Source organism: Wyeomyia smithii, chromosome 2 (assembly GCF_029784165.1).
Source record: "Wyeomyia smithii strain HCP4-BCI-WySm-NY-G18 chromosome 2, ASM2978416v1, whole genome shotgun sequence".
NCBI lineage: Eukaryota > Metazoa > Arthropoda > Insecta > Diptera > Culicidae > Wyeomyia > Wyeomyia smithii.
This window is the reverse complement of record NC_073695.1, coordinates 61640547-61662097: the sequence shown is the minus strand read 5'-3', so window position 1 is coordinate 61662097 and position 21551 is coordinate 61640547. Positions and strand designations below refer to the sequence as shown.

The following is a 21551-nucleotide window of genomic DNA, read 5'->3' as shown; positions in this document are numbered from 1 at the left end:
TCTACACAAACATTAACAATTCGTTGATGTTCAACAACAAAAGCATAGCCACATAGAATTACCTTACTACCAAATCGTACAGCTCCTGCTGATCGAACACCTTACAGTACGCGTGCAGCACCTTGACGCAGGCATATCGCATCCCGGACCATGGTACCAGCGGGCTTCCGAGTACTTCCAACAGCGGACAATCGATGTGTCGCTGCAGGTCCAGCATATCTTTTCACCACGGCGGTCGTGTTTTTTCTATTTTTTTTTTTCTAAACACTTCTCACCTCTTTCCACCCAATTCTTCAATTCACTCGGTTTTCACTTTTTTTCTTCTGAACCGTCCTACACAACCACGTAACATTAGGTCGGATTTCCAGTATCCGTCTTCCTGTTTATGTTTGTCTATGCGTTTATTTTGTTGAAGCTTTTTTTTGCCCGGGCACTCCTACTGCTGGTGTAGTTAGTGTCCCGCTGACAATGCCATTCACTCTAATGGATGCTAATTTCCTAATTCATCACTGAAACGATTGGCTTGACTTGAGAACGTTGAATAGGATTTTATTCTCGGTAAACAGAGAATAAAATGCGGATAATTTTATGATTTGCCGTTTTTTACGCCCCATCTCCGCTGCGGCACAGTGGTTGCCCCCTTTTCCAATCACTTGCCTCTTCTGCCTACGTTGAAATTCTCTAGCTTATTGTTATTGGTTCGGTGTGGGAGAAAATTGGAAATCTGATCAAAGCGCGAATACATAGCGGATTTGCCGTTTCTGCGGCGAGATTCCGCAGGTTGATTGAATCGCGAAAGTAAATCATCCCGTGGACGGATGGCAAATAAACAATGGAGACGCCAAGTTTTGTGTGTGTCTGCCTGCAAAGCATCTGGCGTAAATTAATCGGTAAATGGTAAAATTATTGCCAATGATTTTTGTTTTTAGGACGATTGTTTATCGCTATAGCTGCTGTATTATCACAATTAAGAATTATGTGGGTTTAAATTTGTTTTAAGGAAACTAGTTTATTCAGAAGTCTTAGAAATGTTTACAAAAATGTCAGAACGATTTGAACAAGGGGTAACAGCCTGTAAACTCAGTGAAAGCAACTGACAATAAACTCCGTCAAACTTTGCTTAATGCACACCATTTTCTGTTGAAATGCATAGTCGAACATATGTTCAATTTCAGGAATCAACATCGGCTCCGCTCCATATGTGCCAATACCGGCTTGAACTGGATAGCGAAACAGCTTTTACAACTGTTTTCGTTGGAAATATCCTATACACGTACAGGCTCGCTCACTCTACGACTTCCCAACTGGTAGACTCATGTGCATGCCCAAGCAAGCAAATAAACAAACAGATGCACTAGCTACCGTCCATACACACCAATCCACTTTCGCCGTTTTGAGCAACTAATCCTCTAACTGCACATATGGGCTGACATTCACGTTATTTAGAACCCAGTTCGAACCCGTTGCCGATGAGTTATGACACTCGGGAATGACTGTTGCAGTTTTCATTTATACGTTCTATATAGCTTAAAGGTGAGATATTACCGTCTAATGGGGACGCTCGGTTATTTATCGCCCCGGTAGGGATTATCGCCTCTATAAGCCAAGGCTATTAATTCCATCAGACCAATCCGTCAGCATGGTGGCATATTTACAACCATTTCATACACCACAGCAATTACAGAAATGATTGATGATCAACGTGCTTTGACGTTGCCAAGGGTTTGACAAGTTCAACCAAAACAGAAATCATTCGCCACACGCTCGGTACGAGTAGGTGTGAACTGCAATTTACTTTGTTGTTGTCCATTACCGAAACGAATCATTCCTCCGCTTAATAACCTCGCCGGTAAGCAGGGTTGCAAGCGGAACCATGTCCAATCGAACCCAGATGATCGCAAACGGCATTTCACGTAAAAACATCAGTTTAGTTACGCTTCGATTCAGCTGATCTGAGCTCATCGCGGCGTCTCCGTTGGAAAATTTCACACCATTTCTTCGCCGTGTCCGGGCCGGTCGACCAGCGTCATCGCATGCAGTCACAGTAGCTGGAAGCGGGGGTGTCACCCTCGCTGACAGACCACCGTAATTTGGGATCAAGTTCAATTCCACACGAGCGGATCCGTGGTAATTAGCGTTTCGGTTTGTTGTGTTTCACTTGGGTCGCAGATCGTTTCCCCCGAGAGCAGATGATCCGTTCCGCGGCCGTATGGATTTTGCAAGTTTTTTTTTTTTGTACTTTTTACTCGTGTTCGTGGGTATTGCACAGGCAGAATGGCAGTATTTTTAGCATGATTATGATAAACGATAATAATTTGTTTTGATCGTCGTGAATCAAAATATAAACAGTCGAACGATTGGCAAATGGATTGATTATTTTTTGGTAGTGGCATACGTTCCGTTGGTGCTTGGAGTCGGGCGGCAAGTTTGTAAATAAAAGCAAATAATGTATTTGCGGAAAACATTTCATTAATCAAACATACGTATATTGATTGCTTTTCAGTACTTCGGATGAAAGGCGACAAAAAAGTCATAGTATTTGCAAGCAAGCACCAAGAAAAAGTTTAAGTCATTTTTCATTATATGCAGTTCTGATAATTTTTCCCCGGTAAGACTGCTGAACTCGGTGTAAGTATTAGGTTGTGAGTTGTTAGTACGAAATCTCTGTACTAATAAACAATATATTTACAAGTCTATATACAGGGTGATTGGTTACTTGTTGAGAGTATGTCAGAGGCTGATATCGAGCCACATGTGATGAAAAAACCTCACCTGTGCATATGCCCTAACAATAACCTACTAAGAGTTTTTCAACTTAAATTTTTTTTAAAAATCTTCCTCAAAGTGGCTCTAACTTTAGATGTATACCACTTAGAGCAATTTTGTTTAATTCATTTGAAATCGTAGAAAATTTGCTACTAGATATAGCCTTTACATGTAATAAATGTAAATGTCCGAAAATATAGAACCAATATTTATTACTTTAGCGTTTCGTGAATGGATTGAGAATGTTGTGTTGTAACTAGTGTTAATGCACTTTTATCCAAATTTTGGGCTTTGAATGCATGAGTGTTGCCAAGTTTTCGGATTTTATAGGGCTGTTCTCTCCCATCAACGAGTACAAGGCCCGCGTTTGTTGTCCTTATACTCGAGAAGTTTGTCGTGGTATAAGATGATGTTGATTGTGATTAAAGATGATATCCCGAAGTATTTCATTCACACTCGCGATTCAAAAAAAATCGAATAATTTCCTAATTTATAGGCTATCCATTTAAATATACAGAAAAAATTGTATGGAATAGAGTATTTTTTTATTATACGGAAGATGCGGAATAAAAAATGTGTAAGCATAAACCGTGTAAAAATAAAACTGTGCCAAAAAACACCCAATTGTGGTCTGTTATTAACTGTAACTGTTCTACGCGAGGACAAAAACCATGCAAAACAAAACCGCTTCTAAAAAATCTTTGTTAAAAATAAAACAAAAATAAAAAATTCCTCACAGTATTTCATGTTAAGAACCATGTACACTTGTACCTGGCACCAACCGCATCTTCTGTTTTCGGTTTGATAGAATCTAATACAGCTCTGATAATTACTAGACAATCCACACAAACTTGTGTGTGGCCCCAACAGCAGATTTAGTTTTTGTTGGTTTAATCCGGTCGAAAAAACTAACAAAACTAAATATATGATACCATGCGTTACTCTCAAGTGAACACTACCAATTTGTGAGTCCGAGCGACCTGGTACGTTGGTACGTTGGTATAAATCAGAACCACATCTTGCAGCATTATATTTAGCAGATCACTGAAATCTACCACCCACTGGGAGTGGCCCAAACAGTATTTGTCTGTTGGTTGGAATCGGTCTAAAATCGGGATGTTGAGCAGTATTGTGCTCTAGTGAAGTAAACCACACACACATTTGCGCGTGGTCCCTACAGTAGTAATGCTATGTCTGCTAGTTTAAAACTACCAAAAATAAATAAACTAAATGTAAATCTCTAATCAGCCGACTGAACGGAGAATAAACCGGTAATAGTCCAATAACGACGAGTAAAAAGTATATGTGTGATCGCATCGCTTATCATAGTGGATCCTGATCCAACTTACCCTTCCCTACTCCCACCTGATTGTAAGGACGTGGCCGGCGTCGTTATTGATCCTCCAAAGTGAATCACTAAAACTTGTACGATGAAAATGGTCAAAAAATGGTTTACAGTTCGTTTTTCGACACCAAGTCTCCTTTTGCTTTAGTTTCGAAGAAATTACATCTTTAATGCAGCAGAACCTGTGGTTTGATTTCCAGTTCAATGTTGATGCAGGTTTTCCACCAAACATACATTATTAAAATTGTCACAAAAACTAAAGCAGTGGCTGTCCAATGCTGAATTCTCAGCGAAATTATGCTCTGAGATTGGATTACGCTTAAAAATAGTCTCTTTACTGTGCCGAAACATGCAGTTTATATAACCGAAAGGTCGTTGGACTAGTTTGTCGCCTCTCGGTTAGTTTTGCCGAGAGCGCAGTCAAATGCGTACCGAGATTCTCGGTTAAAAATGACATCTGTCAAAAACTGGTTTCCCGCGATTCTCAGCAAAATAGATTCAGCCGAGATGGTTGCCGAGCAGTCAAAATCACGGCACAAATAATGCCGAAATTCGGACTAAAGTAACTCCAAATTTTTTGTTGCAATTTTCATGCAATTGAAGGACATTTTATCCCCAACAATTTGAAAAATAGTGGAAACCATGTAACTCTTTTACTAGGCACAAATACAATAGCAATTAGTTATTTGTTGTTTATCACATTCATTTGTTTATCAATTTAACAAATACGGGTAAACGACCTTCTTGAATTGGATTTTAACTTAAGGGCCAAGATCACTGTGCAAAAAACCCATCTTTGGGGCCGATTGAACCGACCCTCGCTCCGTGAGACCCTCTCCTTTTTTGATAAAAATGACATTTTTCGTCAAATCTCCTTATTTTCTTCAGTTATGGTTGTAAATATCTCCAGATGGTCTCAAGGTACGACGCTGGCCTAACAAGCCAGTCATCGTAGGTTCGAGTTTCGGCTTGGGAGAAGACTGTTAGTGTCAGTAGGATCGTAGCGCTAGCCCCGCAATTATCCTGTACACTAAACAGTTGGCAGCGAAGTCTGTGTATAATAAACAGAAGGCCGAGTTCCAAATCGGAATGTAGCAACAATGCTTTGCTTTGCTTTTAGTCAGAAGCTTTACATTTCAAGCGTTTTTGAGTTGCATAAGATGCATTTTCAGAACCGTGTCCTATGAAAAAAATAATTCACTAAAGTTCACTAATTTATCATCTTCATTGTGACCTCTGAAAGGAAAATATTGCTTGGCCAAGAACAATGTTATGTCCATAAACGATGTAAAATATCGCTCCGTTGCTTTTCTTTTTAGTAAGTGTGATAATATACCGCTCATAATACGAATTTCTTGAAAATTCGTTGATTGATATTTTGATATATTATGTCTTTTTAGGCGCAGTAATTTCAAAACTGTTACAATTAGAAAAAACTGTTTGTACTTAAATTTGTTCATTATAATGCGCAGACCAGATTTATCGTTTCCCGTCAGAGAATGATGATTTTTTGGTAGGTTGATTTTATTAAAATAATCATGATAAAAAATTATTTGAAACGTTGCATTTTATCTTCTATTTTTTCCTGTATAGACCGTATACCGCGACCACCAATGGTAATATTGACTGGGTGTCTGCTGTTTCCCGCACATGTCTTATTAGCTATATCGTTATCGAGAAGTAAGCTTATAATTTATCCTTACTCGTGAGTGAACGTTTTTACCCTTTCTTTTACGCTTACTGCTATACTTAAACGAGCTTCATTCCTTCTGTCAAGTCATACCTCGATATAAGGCAACTTTTTTTTCGTTACGTTAATCGAGTTACGTTTTTAAGAAGCACGAATAAAATTATTTTTTCATTGATGCAAAATAGAATATATAGAAATCTGTTCTATACCCTTTAAAAACAATTTTCGTAGACAAACATAACTGAAAAAAATGTCAACTTAACCCCATTTTTTGGTACTTATCAACTTACTAGAAACATTCATTCGGGACATTATACACCTTAAAATTAATTATTGTACTTTAATTTTAAGATATTTGAAAAAAGTTACGTCATATCGAGGTAAAAGTTACGTTCTATAGAGTTACGTTATATCGAGGTTACTTTATATCGAGGTTGCCTTATATCGAGGTATGACTGTATCGCTGAGTACATTTCCTTAGAGAGGTTGCAAATGTGTATTTTAACATAAAATTTTATCATAAGATGGATTTATTTTGTCCTATATTTTAAGAAAAAAAAACCTTTCTTTATATCAAAATACACGGGGGATTCCATAAAAATATGGTTCATTTTTGAAGTAGAATTACGTAATACGGCAAATTTCTGGGATAGGGATGCAAATTGAGATGCCAAAAACATCGAGAGCGTCAAAAAAATTATCCAATTTAGAATGCTTATAACTCAGCACATTTTTGAACGAATTTTTTTTCATTCCTGTATACAGCAATTGAGAAATTAGCTACTCACAATGCAATGCGGAAAAATGTCATACGTAACCTCTTCAACTTTTTTGAGAATTCATTCTATCATAATTTAAGCTCACTAATTTTTCAGTTACTATGAAATAGAAAAAGAAACTTAGATTATCTGAGGTTCACCAACAAGCAAAAATAATACCGGAACTCCGGTACCATTTCCGGTCGTTTATTATTTACAACATCACTAGCTTGGTTATTATTTAGGGAGTAAAAATCAATCACTATGTATGTATAATCAACCAACATTGTCCTCAAGAAAACAGTTGATAATAGTTCTATTTAATCAGTGCCAGTATGTAGTAATAAAACATCCTGCACGCATATTAATTAAAGGATTAAATCTATTTTACGTTAGGTACATAAATACGGAACTGGAAGATTCTCTCACGTTGTGTCTATAACAGGCACCCGGACGGAATGGATTCCCCAAATACTGCGTTATATTTATCGGTACCCATTGCCGAAGTAAGCCTACTCCAGCACTTTAAGATAACCAATACTTGCGTACAATACCACGAAACTCAAGTTCAGTTCCGGGGCCGGATTCAGCCGTATATAACAATATGCAACACTGGATGACGATAAGAAACAGCAACCGAAGAAACATTAGCAGAAACGATAAAAGCCATTCTCCCCCGCATACTGCTGAACGACAGATAACACTTTTATCAAGTCGCTATTTTTGCATTTTATAGCGCCTTCAGCTGATATCGGATCACGTTGGTAGCAGAATTCTTAAACACAGCAGAGGGTTAGAGCCCTTCCCTGAGTCGTGAAACGCTCTTGAACCCTGCCAAGACCGTGAATACATAAAATGTATACATCTGCACCACGATAGACGGAATTATTTGGCGTGTGTTTCTGTGGTGATTCAGAACCCAGTATAGAGAAGAGGAGTAAAATCCGTACTCAAGCCGGCAGCTTTTATCTGCCTAATTTACCGCTAAACATTGAAGACGGTGACCGGTGATGTTCTCGATGCGAGACGAGCTGAACAAACAACAAACTATGACCACACACATTGCCACGAACGGTGACGTTATTCTATGATGGAATTGGAATGAGTTTTGCGTTGCCAGCGAGAGCGAACTGCTGAGGGATGCATAATGCATCGAACCGGTGCAGCGTGTGCCAACTGGCGTGCTCAGGGTGCGAGACACTTCGTGTAGTGTACAACTGGGCGTCTCACCTTCATTTCATGCACTAGCCACGTCACTGTACGCAGAACTGCCATTCCAATCGAGAGTCGGTATTTATGCATTCCTAACAGATTTAATCGAAGCGACAGGTGTGAACGAAATTAGTCTTGTTCTCTGGAATCCTAACCAGTGACGGTATCATCTAGGTTGGGAATTCAAATATTCTCTTTGTCCTAGTAGTCCGATTTATTACGATAATGATAAAATGCTTATTTAGCCTAGTTATGGCTAATATGAAAATGACTATTTATTCCTCATTGAGATAAAACGAAAATCGGGTGTCATGCTAAAACAACCGAACGTCAATTCCCCCCTTCCACCAGCAGTGCCACACACAGACGCAAAGATCATTAGTCCGAACCGATTACCCTTAAAACGAGAGGTTCTTATCGCCACACCGGAAAAGTATCATTTTTCACCGCTTAGCATATAATTAGGAACATAGCTTGGCGTGGTATGCAAAGAAAAAATGTTTGAGCGCGAATTTTTACCGTAAAACAGACGTACTACGCGTGAGCGGAGGATCATGGCCTGTCATCATTTTCTGACGGATCGTTGTGTCACATGTGTTGGCATGGTCGTTAATGATTTGTCTACGCGAAAGATCGCTAACACGCCTAGGGAGATTATTTTAAATTTCGAATAGATTACGCGATGATGAATTATCTACACATACTCAGTATTTATTGAATGCACAAAATTTTACATTAAGTGATAGATCAATGTTCAGTCTAATTATTTAGATTAGTTTTAGGTTCAAGCATACCTTGAACCATCAATTAGAAAAAATCAAACATGTTTTTCCAACCCTTGTCGCTTCCCTCGTCGGGATTGGCTTGATATGTGAAAGCTTGTAAAGTTCAAAACTGACGTGAAGAGAAGGAAAATATGCTACATTCGTAGGGCCAAATCCAACCAGTAAATGATACAACAAAATTTTACGTCTTAGCTGAACACGTACAGTGGTTGATGGGTTCGGTATGGCTCACATTTTTATATTCGGTTCGCAAAAAATGTTCCCCCGAATCTACCGTTCAAAGCTGTGCGAACAGGTGTTCAAAAAGTCTGATTTAGAGGTAATATTTCGAGCCTGCTGTCTCAACGAATTAGGACCAAAACAGTTAGCAAAATTATGCCTTGGATGAGGAATCGTTCACACTCGATTTTCGATACGATGCAGCTTAGCGAACGATATAAGACGAACATTTGCAGCCAAAATTAACATTTGGTGGAGATATTGGTTTTACAAGAGAACTTTTCTTGAAATGAGTATTTTTTGAACAAATCACAGAAAAATAAAAATTTCTAACGCACATTATTCCGGAATGTTACCTCAAAAAATCGTTCAAAAACGCTGTCAAGATAAATAAAATTAACTACACAGTAAGAAAACTTTATGTCGAATCACATATAAAGAATTGCCTCCATCCAAGTAAATTTAAATGATATTGCACATAATTTTCGAACAAAATCATAATTTACGTCAGAAGCAACTGAAATTTAAATGATACTGTACATAGTTTTCGAAGAAAATCGTGGTTCACGTCAGAAACAAATGAAATTTAAGAGAGAAAATATTTTACGTGACGTGTTAGTTTCAAACTTTTTTACTGTGTACTGACTAATTTTCCATATAAAATGATGGTGGCGACAATGCTTAAATTTTTTACACTCATTGAACCCATTCAAGTTTTACTGGACCTTTTGAATTTTTATCAAACACGAATATTTTTCAGAAATATTTGATTTTATAAAATTGCTCTTTCTGCTGTGATTTTCGGCTTAATGTGCTTAATGACCTCATGTTAAGCAATAAACTTGATTTTCGAATGTTGAAGTAGATAGATAGATGCGATAGTTATGTAAGTCAAACATAATTACCAATTACTAAAAAAGTAAAACAAACAAACTAAAAAAGTGTAGGAATAAATAAAAAAACGTCATTAAGCATATTGAGAAAAAGAAATAAATAATAAACCATTTGTATGTTATTGCATTCAAAATATACAAAGAGTGCATTGATGCGCACATGATGATCATATTTTTAATACATCAAAACCGGCAAAAGATAAAGGGGAAAACAATATTGTAATCGTGGGGTCTAGCAACATAAAAAAATGATGATAATTTGGTAACTGAACAGAGAGGTGACTTAATTAAAATTTGAAAGTACCTACGAGGAATTATTTCAATTTAATAAATATATATCAATTTAATAAATTTAATAAAAAACCGGAAGAAAGAGAAATATTGGGATTTAACAAAATGGTAATACAAAATTGACAAAATGAAAAAAAAAGAAATGGTTGCAAAAAAAAGACTATAAATGATGCAAAAACTCATATAAAAAATGTGACGTACCTCGTGAAAAATCGCGTAGAAAAAACCGCGTTAATTCAAAAATCTGCATAAAAAACGTGGTATTTTAAAAAACTGCATAAAATAAAGCACCAAGACAGGATTTAGAAAAACTCAAGACGTTTTACGACCAGTATTTTAAATTGTCCTCTTTTACGGTAATTTTTGATCCTTCGGATTGAGGAAGTTTTTTTTTACTAAGATTTTTACTCAATAAACACTTTGACGTTTTGGTTTCCCAACCCACGTAAAGATTTTTGAATTAGCGTGGTTCGCGAAAAGAAACCATCTTAATTAAAAAATCCGCGTAAAAAATCGTGGTAATTAAAAAACCCGCGTGAAAAACCGCGGAAAAAAAACCTGACTGTATATGTAAGCTCCCTCTCCTCTTTATGCCAGTATTTTTTGCTTTGTTCATGCTTGCTCAGTTCTGTTCAAAAAGGCGTCGGAACAAGGAGCATTGCCCTAGCGCATTATACAGCTCTATTCGAAGTGCACAAAAATCTCCGCAAAACTTTACGGTAAACCATTTTGAAGGCGAAAGTCTTTTGATTTCAATTGTGTATGATATCCTGTAATACATTCAAAAACCCCATGCCGATGCAAGGTTTGTGTTTCAACAAGATAAAGCATCAATAAATTACGTCAAAAAACATCCACCCAACGAAACTGCCTCAGTTTTGGCCAATCGACGATTACTTTGGGCTTTCGAATGCCGGCAAATAGTAGATTGGAAAAGTCAAGAGATGCATTCAGAATCCGGCATCATAAAGAAGCTTCGCGATTACGGACCGTAGAATTTAGGTGTTTGAATTCGAAAATCTAGAAATTCAGCCATGGAAAAAGTGGTCAAGGTGTGAGCACTTATATTTCAGTCATTTTTTATAAGATTATCGAGGTTTTGGCATAAATCTATCAAAAAAATTTTACTATTGAGTTATTGTAAAAACTCAAGGTGCTCAGCCCTAAATTGAAAGATAATGTTATTTATAGCATTTTTGTAGAACATTTCGACTTTCCGAAAAATTGTTTTCAGGTTGCCCAAACGTGATTTATGAAAAAATTGCTTTTTTAAGCTACAAAACCACTCTTTTGCACTTTTTTCAATTCTGTACGATTGCTTCATTTTTCCATATATTTTTTCAATTTGCTGGGATTGTTTTTAAATATTTTGCATGGTTTAGTTCAGCATTGCATTCAATTGTTTGACTTACAGAGCCCATTGAACATCACAAAAAAATGTATTTTCCTCATAATTTTTGGGTAAAACCCTTCAAAACACATATAAATTTTTTTTTGATCAAGAACTGAAATTTTTACTGCAGAGCGGGGTTCGAGACGAAAATTTATATGAAAAAAGATCCTTGATATCTTATAAGGGGGCTGAGATATTGGCATTTTTATATCTGATTCGGAAAAAGTTAGAAATTGTGATTTTTAGTGCCTTCAAATAGAAAACTTAATGTTGCTCACAATATGTAAGAGAAAGAAACTCAATGTCTTCGGTAAAGTTTCTCGTTTCAATATAACCTAAAACTTTGTCGAAGACACCTTGCGTCTATCTTATTCTGATCAAAAAGTAAACTTCTCCAAACATACCTTATGGCTATAATCAACATTAGAATCACTAATCAATTAATCGCACAAAAATGGCAAAATAAAACACTGTGCAATGGAGAGATTGAGCATTAGTGGCATTTTTGTGAAAATGCATAGTTTTCCATCACATGTAAAAATGCCAATATCTCAGCCCCCTGATAAGATATCAAGGATATTTTTTGAATTCCGCTCTGAAGTAAAAATTTCAGTTCTTGGGCGAAAAAAAATTATATGTGTTTTGAAGGGTTTTACCTGAAAATTATGAGAAAATACACTTTTTTGTGATGTTCAATGGGCTCTATGTGTCAAATAATTGAATGCGATGCTGAACCAAACCATGCAAAATATTTAAAAACAATCCCTGAAAAATGAAAAAATATATGGAAAAACGTAGGAATCGAACAGAATTGAAAAAAGTGCAAAAGAGTAGTTTTGTAGCTTAAAAAAGTCTTTTTTTCACAAACCACGTTTGAGCAACCTGAAAACAATTTTTCAGAAAGTCGAAATGTTCTACAAAAATGCTATAACATTATCTTTCAATTTAGGGCTGAGCACCTTGGCTTTTTCAACATCGATTTTTTGGGACACCCTAATCTCCGTGCATTTTCCATACAATTGGTTCGTTTCTCTTACACAGATATTAAAAAGGTTAACGAAACGGTTTCAAGAAAAACGATCATTGGCTAGCAATGTCAGCCAATGAGCGCATGCGATCATTTCTTGCAGCCTGGCTATAAACCAAATATGAGAGCACTTTCACAGGCTTTTGATGTCAATTTGCTAACCAGTACAAATGTGTACGGTCTTCATAATGAATTTTATTTGCTATCGGGTATACTGAAGGGTGTTACGGTAAAAAATGGGTCAACTTTAATTTACCGCATTATTTTTATCGTGTATCAAAAAAACCTGAACACCTCTTCTAAAGCAAGAAAGCAACGCATCAAAATTTCGCTCACGCATTGCGATGATCCGATGATCCGAGTTGAATGTGACCAAATCAACCGTCACGAACGTAATAAAAGTGTTTGGTGAATGTTTGTCGACTGCCAGGAAGACAGGATCGGTAAATGGAAATCCGAAGCCCGCAAGAACGACGGGAAGATTGACCAGCAGTTTCAAGCGGAATCCCAACCTTTCCATCCCAAATGTCGCAAGCAAGCAGAGAGTGTCGTCTTCAACTGTGAATCGAGCTAAAAAACGAACCGACTTACAAAAAGGTTGTGACTCCAAATCGTCACGATAAGCAAACCAAGAATGATACAGAATGATGAAAACTAGTGCGTGGTACAGAATGATCAAACAGCTTTCCGGATAGTGATATTATACGGCAACTTGAAGAGGAAAAGTGGCCGGGATTTTCAGACACGTTAAGCTGTCGAAGTTTGCGAAGAAATGTCAACAGCAACTTTTTAATCACGACAGGTTCCTTCAACCAGGAAATTTATGTGCAGGAACGCCTGAAATAACGGCTGTTGCCTTTCCTCAAGTTGTTTCGTTCTGTTTTGGCCGGATTTGGCATCTTGCCAATACTGAAAAACTGGCATTTTACGGCAAACAAAGAGATCAAGAAGGCTGTACAAAACTTAACGGAAAGAGTCAAGAGAAAGAACCGGCAATTCGGATTTGCTAAAAATTAAGCTTGAGTCAATATTTCTGCTTTATTCTGTACGAATTGAAAAAAAAATTAAAAAAAAATAAAAAAAAAATAATATATAAAAAAACAAATAAAAAAAAAATTAAAAATTAAAAATTAAAAAAATAAAAAATATAAAAAAAAAACAAAAGAAATAAAAAAAAATGAAAAAAAATTGAGCTTGACGAAGTAACATGATTCGATTTTATAATAAAAAAAATTATCGAGTTATTATAATTACATCGTCAGTGTCATCTAGTAAATTTGTGAATGGCCGATAGGATATTAGGTGCGCAACTAATTTCTCTGTGTTTGTCTGTGCTGCTGTGTCTGTGACCTTATTGTGGCGTCAGATGCTTTGAGATGTGTGAAAATGTCTGATTTTGTAATAACCGTTATTTGCGGAAAGTGGAACTTTTCTCATTCTATTCGAAGAATACGGTGACTGAAGCGCATCACGAGCTGAAAAAAAAGTTTTCGGAAATCCTGCTTTAAGGGAAACAACGTGCCATGATTGTTTTCGTCGCTTTTAAGACGGCAATTTTTATGTTGACTGTTTGCGTGAAAGAAGACAAAAAATAATTTTTATCGAAAAATTGAACAGCGAAAACTTATAAAACCTTTGTATGGTGAGGTTTTTGGCAATTTCACTGTGGTTTTGAAACCTTTTTTTTTTTTTTCTTTAACTCCACGTGCGTTGAGTGTAAAATTATGACGTCTTCAGTAATTTTTTAGACCTTCACTATGTTCTGCAAAGTTATTAGAAGCATCAATATACATGATTTTTTGGTTATATTACTGATTTCTGTATCTTTCTTAGTTGCAGGTAAATGCAGATTCTGCAGTCAGTATATGGAAGTATAACAATCAAACTTTCAAACTATGGTGGTTTTGCTGATCCACGACCTTCTGCTGAGGAGTTTGGTTCATGCCAAAATAACTCGGTTCTACCCTCCCTAATGATTCAAACCTGTAAAATACTAATATTGTAAACCAAGACACCACGTAATATGTTTGTATATATGGTAACCGCCCAAGCAAGCGTTTTTTCAGAGCGTGTAAATTTCACATGTTAGTTTTTTGGATTACTTCGAAGGTACCCAATTGAAAACAGTAAGAATGCAATGCTAACACTAGGTTGATGACTGCAGAACAAGCAAAAGTTCTTTCATATCATTTAATATATATGTTATAGAAGTTAGTTTAAAACAAGAACCAAGCAAAAATCAGAACCAAATGACAAAAAATCAAGTAAACGCTGAAATTTATATTAAAAGCTATTGAGCTATTATGATTCATTAGGTCAAACTTTCATAGCATTTGGTTGAACAAATTACAGACAAAATTCATAGATTTCGCTGACATTAATACCTTGGAACCCACCTGGCAAAATCTTGTTACATATCAACTTTTAGTGTATGTCTGTTAACTTGACACTCCGACTTCGCAACCGGTTCAAACGTTCCCAATCTCGGTGCCAAAAAGTCATATTAATGGCTCATCAATGCAGTCAACCGTTCACTGCCGTATGACAACTCATATTTACGTAGAAGTAAAAATAAACTTCTCTCCTGGATTAGCGCCATCAGATACTCGCCTATCTGGCCCAGTAGCTCCACATTAGTGAATGTCATAATTTTACCGTTCCAATCCCTGTTCCCGCTTTCCGCCTTCTAACGCGACGAAAAACACACATACGAGATAAGAGGAAAATCAGCGCACAATAATATCGTCACTCACTCGCTATGATTTCGAACCAATTTTTCTCCCAGCAGTGCTTTCGGCAGTATCCGCTTTCTGCTGATCAAGCGACGTTGCATTTTCCATGGTTCCATGGTTTTCCTTCGTTCCCCTAGCTTCCTACATACGTCACTACGTCAGGGGCAGGGACGATTCGAACGACTGCCGCCATAAGCAGAGCAGCTCAATAAAATTAGTCTTGATGAGCACAACGCTGCTGGCTGACCATGAAAGCCGACTCGGAGTTGATACCGGGTGTGCGACCGAGTTTATGCGCGCGCGGGTTCCTTCCTAGTTAGTGTTGATGGTTCATAAATTTAATTAAATCTTTCCGCTGCTTTCGATTCGGGTAGTTTGTTCTTACTGTTTTTGTTTTCACCACCGGCGAAGAAGACGGCATATTTCGTCACCTCGACTCACTTTCGTTTTAGGCACCTCGTGGCCAGGTATGAATTGCCATCGTTGGTGTTGGCGCTACCGAGTGGTATGACATTTTCCCGACCCGACCGGAAGACGGGCGCGGGTGACTGCCAAGAGATAAAGATGATGACGGGGTGCTACAAATTACGTGCAACCGAGGCAGGGTGTTCCCGTTTCCTTCTACTGCTCCTGGCTGGCTATTGTTTTATCATGGCATCCGGGTATCACTAGACAAGGCGAAAGCTAAAAGCAAGGTGTGAAACCATTTCCGCCTGTTAGCATTTTGACATTTTATGGTGGCGTTTGACGACTGACTAGAGCCTTTTATGGTGCTAGGATTGGCCAACCGTTACCGTTGCCAAGTTATGTTCCGGAGATAGAAAGTAGTCAATTCAGTTTATTTTTAGCAACGACTTTTATCGCACCAAAGTGGGAAATGGTCTTGAACGACTGGAGGTCTTTGTTTTTCGCGCGAAATCGCTGCATAATAATGGGAAAAATATTTTTCTCAATCTCAAACTTTCAAGCTATCGAGAAATCCAAGTGTTTTTTTTCTTGCAATCTGGAAAACCACTGGAGAAATGTAGTTGCTCTAAAATAAAACAAATGAACGCCAAGGGTTACAAGAATTTTAAATCCCAACCGGTCAAAAACCAATCCATACGCAATCCATAGGCAAAGCACAAAATCATGTTTACAAATCTCTCATTTCCGGTGGAACCGTCGTCGCACCGCCCTGGAATTGCGCACACATCGTGACAAGTGGAGCGAAACGTGCTCGAGGTGTGATTTCACGCTGGGACTGTTTATATTTTCATTAGCTGTGACCCGATGCTGTTCCACTTATAACTCTGGGTGCCTCTTTTTTTAGCAGCACAAAACTTCCGACTGCGTACAAGAGTCGCACGGACTCCCACCCGGCAAAAAAAGATTCGTCAAAGACCGGTTTGCAACACGCGATCTATTTCGGGTGTAATTGGTCGGCGCCCCGGCGGTAGAACTCGGAACAGCTGTCCTTCGGGTAGCCAGTTGTCACAATAACGTAATAATCGGCTAGCTGCGGTTGCGTTTAAATGGGTAGACTGGCCGCTTCCAGCTGCCAGAAAACGTTAGCGTGAGAAATCGTGAAATAGTGTCCCCGTGTGAAGATTAATTCTACTACTGTAAGATGTATCTGCACAGTTTTTTCTTCCTTCTTGGCAACAGCATTTAGGGTGCAGAAAATGAGACGCTATCCTAACGATCGCCTAGCTGGGTAATTTGGATTGACATCTCGGCTATGTAGAAAATTTACGGTTATTATTCATGCATCGTTCCGTTGAGCGAAGGCACCTGTTTGTTTTAAAATTGTACGACCTTGCGATTGTTTGAATGTTTTTTTTTAAGTTAAAATAAATAGCAAAGGAAGTTGTTCCAAGACAAGAGAGAAGTGTAGAGCGCTGTACCAATTAGGGTCTAATTCGCTGAGATTTTAAAAGACATATTGAGGCTAACAAGAAACATATTATTACACAGTGCAACAAAAATGTCTGCAATGGCTTCTATGTATGATTTTTTCATATATTTTGAGGCGAAAACAAATTTCCCCGAGTTGTTCGTTTCACCTTAAGGGGCAATAGTGTCGCCATTTTGAATTCTCGATGTTTTTTTCGACGCCATTTTGTTTTAATGCCAAATCGGACAAAAACTGAGCTCCAAACGGTGATTCTACGGAAACAGTTTTGGCATGGTTTTAGAATATATCACAAAGCAAAATAATACCGAGTATGTAAAGTATAATGGTAATGCGCTAATATCTAAAAGTGGTAGTCAAATTATGTCTTATATTGTGTAAAAAATTCTCAGGAATCGATTGGTAAGTGTCTGATCCACGTAAAATGTCAGCCACATGTCAGTTTTGCCCCACTAAATTCAAGTATTTTGCAATACTAAAATAGATTTATATCGACGTTAACTTATTTGAAATCTGTTCAATGTTACAATAAGAATTCGTTTTCACATTTTTTTCCGTGTTGGGTATTTTTGTCACTGCGACCATTTTTTGATATTTAGTTTATTTTAGAAAACAGCGTTTTCTCTCTTCTACGTTCGCCAATCCGAAGACATCTTCCAAATAATGCCGACTCGACACATGAAGTAAATTTTTCGTTTCCTTTTGTGATGTTCTGTTGCAAATACGTTCTCAGTGTGATTACCCGACTACTAGTGCGGGTAGGTATCACGAACAAACAGCAACAGAAAAAGTATTCTGAGAAGACAGTAAATAAAGAGGCTGTACTCTTGGGATGCCTGACCGTATACTAATGAATATTTTTTATTCACCTCTCTTATTCTTTGATTCGTCATCTTATATAGATCGTTCACTCGGACGTTGTGTATCGTATTTGCAATTGCCGACTTTCTTAAAATGATAGTCTGTCCTCACTTCTTGAGGTTTTTGTTCGTTATTAAACAATATTTCTGATTCAGTACCTTTGATGGTTAACCTGTTCCATGGGGCACCACACACGCATGAACTCACGCTCACAATTGATTAAGTGAACAGCGGATGATTTCTTCATTAGGTAGTAATGCCTTACGAACTAACTAAACTGTTAGTTCGTAAAGCATTAAAACTGTTAAAGAATCTAATGTCTATAGAAGCGTTTTTTAAAAATTCGGCTAACTTCTGCAGCAAGAAAGCAAGTCTTCTTAAAGTCGTATGTAAATATTTGTTTTCACTGTTTTGATGTTTTTATGGATTCGAATTATTTCGTTAGTGTTATCTTCCCTATATCAAATTTAAAATCCCAATTGAATAAATCGTCGCTTCTTTACTATTCGTTGCATTTTTCTACTGTTCAGGACCAGATTTAAGGGGTGCTCCCCTGACTCGAGAGGCCCTCTAGTCCTGGGCCAGACATACAGCTACCACTCGAAGGCATGACAGTTTGGAAGACAAAGTAAAGACCTTCTCTTTTGCCAGCAAAGCGTCAATTTGCAGTTATCTTACCTCTTCAAAACATTTTCTAAGGAGGGAGGGCCCCACGTCAATATCTTCCTAGGGCCCCTATTACCCAAACCCGGCCCTGGTTGGGTTTAGTCATATCAAATCAAAGAACATGATAGGCGAATGAAAGTTACTCATAAACACGGTTATAGAATCTAACTCAACATTATGCAAAGGAGTACATAATTTTTTGAAGGGCCTTCAAAATTTTTCCAACGAATTTTATAACAGAACATATTTCCCAGGTTTTGAACAACTATTTTCCGGGAATAAGAAGTTAATTGAATTTGAGATGCCTACACTAAGAGTTTTTTTTTTTAATTCTAAGAGGTTACTTTTATCAAAAATAAGGCGATTCCAAATTACTGCCATGTGGAACTTCAAAGATATTAGAAAGTTCTTCTAAGCTGAGGCGGAATCTATCTATCTAATTACGTAACGCTCATAGGAGAGAGAGAGATATCCTTAAGCGTTACGTTTTGTTACACAGGGGAGGGGGGAAGGTGAGTTCAGCGTTACGTAACAAAAATCTCTGGAGACACTCTCCAAAAACGAGCAATTTTTAAAGCAAATCCTTCTACAGCGTTACATAATTTTTATGGAGGGTAGGTGTTGGTGTTACGTTTTCGGTTAAAAAATTGGATTTTTTACGTTACGTAATTTATGGATGTATGACAGTAGCGGGTGTGAAACAAAGTACATTTTCGATAGATGGTGCAGGCAGTAAGTCGTGGGTGATTTTAACATATCATCGGCTTCGTGCAACACTGGCACAACTCAAAATTTTGCATTTTTAAGTTTTCGATGGCAAACGATGCCAAATACTGTTAAGTTTCATCACACGAAATCCTATTTCGAAAATCACAAAAATTCCAGAGTTATGAGTAGAAGTGCCTTTGCTGCACGAATCGAAATTTCTCCATAAAGTTAGTAAAAATAAGTTTTTAACTTGGACAACGTGAGCACGTAATATGTGCATAATAAACCCAAAGGTGTTAAATATGGATTGGTAATCTTAAACTTCAAAGTTTCTTGAAAATCGAAAAATAAATTTTTGACGCAAATTTTCAACGCGGTTAAGTAATTATACTACATGACAACGCTCGGTCTCATGCTGTCAAAGTCGTAAAATCTTGCATAGAAACGCTGAAATGGAAAGTCCCACCTCACTCATCATATTCTCCAGATCACGCAAAAGTTAGAGTGTGCGAATCCAGAAAATTTATGAGCGAAATTAGCGCATTTACTGATTAAATTAGAAACCAGTACAACGGATGTGCATTAGGCATAACGCATTTGTTGCTCTAGTATATTTTGAATGTATTACGCAACTCTAAACCACTACACTTATAGAGCTTCAACCGATGTTCAGAAGGCTGGCATCATTTAAACAGTGCAGCCAGCAACCAATAGTGATAAGTTGGATACTTACCAAATAAAAAAATTATTGTCTGATCGATTCACTTTCATGCATCAGGTCATTTGAAAACATCATTCAATCATTAACAATAAACAAAAACGTTAGATTTGTTCAAAACATTTTGCATTTAACTATGACTCTGGTTTTATTCACATGCATTTGGTTTCGCGTTACTGGCACAATAGCATCTGTGGCAACAAGGCTCGCTATTGGCTGTTTCGGTTGCTGACGATTTTTAGGGATGCACGAGCCGTTGATATGCACCGGCTCGCGGAAGTAAAGAGCGATTTTTTGAGCGCCTCAAAACTAATCGTTCGCCCGAAACCGAAGTTTACCGAAACAATACGATTTTTGTGTAAATGATACATATCCTTATTTCGATCTCTGTCAATGTATTCCTTGTACAACTTTTGCGTTCTACGTTTTACACTTTCGTTGTGCGAAGTTAAGCCTAATTCTGTGTGAATTGAAGAACACATTGGATAATTTAAGCTTGAAACTTTGCGTGATATTACGCCATCTGATTGCTGCTTGTTCCGTTCGTGTGTACTTTTTTAAGGTGGCGGCGTTATCTTCAAATTACTGATTTAAAATGGGTTTACCTTTACACGCACTGACGAAACTATGCATGCAGCATCACCTATCTCGACCCATGGGGCAGCAGAAAAAATTGACAACTCTTTCAGCCGAACTCTAACCGTGATGGCGAAAACACTGAAACTTATCCGTTTAGAAGTGTGCGCGGTCAAAGAACGATACCCCGTTGCGTCGTAAATGGACATCGTGTGGAAGTTCGTGGACACCGGATACTCCCGTCTCGGCATCTACAACATCTTGCCACTATTCGACAACAATCAGAGCACTGAAAGAAAGTCCGGTTCCGGACAGCCGATGGCTCTAAGCGACAAGAAACTCCAAAAGATGCGGAAGAGGAAACCGAGGGATCGCTGCGTGCGTTTGGGCTGGGGGTCGGGGCGACCGGCCAAACAGTGAAAAAGTACCTGGCAAACATGGACATACATGTCAGGAAGCAGCAGTCCCGTCCACTAGTCTCGGAGCTGCAGGCTAGGGCGCAGCGACAGCGCCTGAATAAGTAGTCAATTCGATTTTCCAGCAAATCACGACGTGGTGGTGGTGATGGACGATGAGACCTCTCTCACCCTGGATGGCTTCTCTTCTCTTTATAATACAAAAAGCCTGACGGAAGTTGCGCCGTTCATCAAGAAATACCATAAGGCCGGAAACGCGGTGTTTTGACCGGGTTTGGCATCATTGGAGGAGATGGAGCGGCTGAATATCGATGTGGAACCCAAATTGGCGAATCCGCCCAACGTTTTGCGAGTAAGCTACCTTCAATGGACAATTGATCAAACTCAATTATCTGTCCTAGTAATTTTTTTACCACTATCCGAAAAAAAACCATTTTTTCACCGCATACGTTAACTAGCGATGGGCAATGCTTAAAATGATTTTAGGTAACCCTTTATTACAAAACAACGTTACATTTTTATTGAATAGTAGAATTGTTGTTTTTATAAACACGACACGTTCGCATGGTTAACTGCTCTGTCGGTTCAGCTAGGTTCTACA

The 21551-nt window shown here is 37.9% G+C and overlaps 1 protein-coding gene across 4 annotated transcripts in view; it reads right to left on the bottom strand.

The window, feature by feature from the left end:
- The window catches only part of LOC129725539 (four and a half LIM domains protein 2), a 356638-nt gene that overhangs the window by 171357 nt on the left and 163730 nt on the right, over window positions 1–21551 (bottom strand). For 2 of the 4 annotated variants that reach the window (XM_055681512.1, XM_055681511.1), the window contains exon 2: window positions 63–509. The exons of the other annotated variants lie outside the window; for them this stretch is intronic. In XM_055681512.1, coding sequence (XP_055537487.1) covers window positions 63–217 — 155 coding nt within the window. In that variant the 5' untranslated portion in view covers window positions 218–509. The remainder of the gene's footprint in view (window positions 1–62; window positions 510–21551) is intronic. 4 annotated transcript variants of the gene reach the window in all.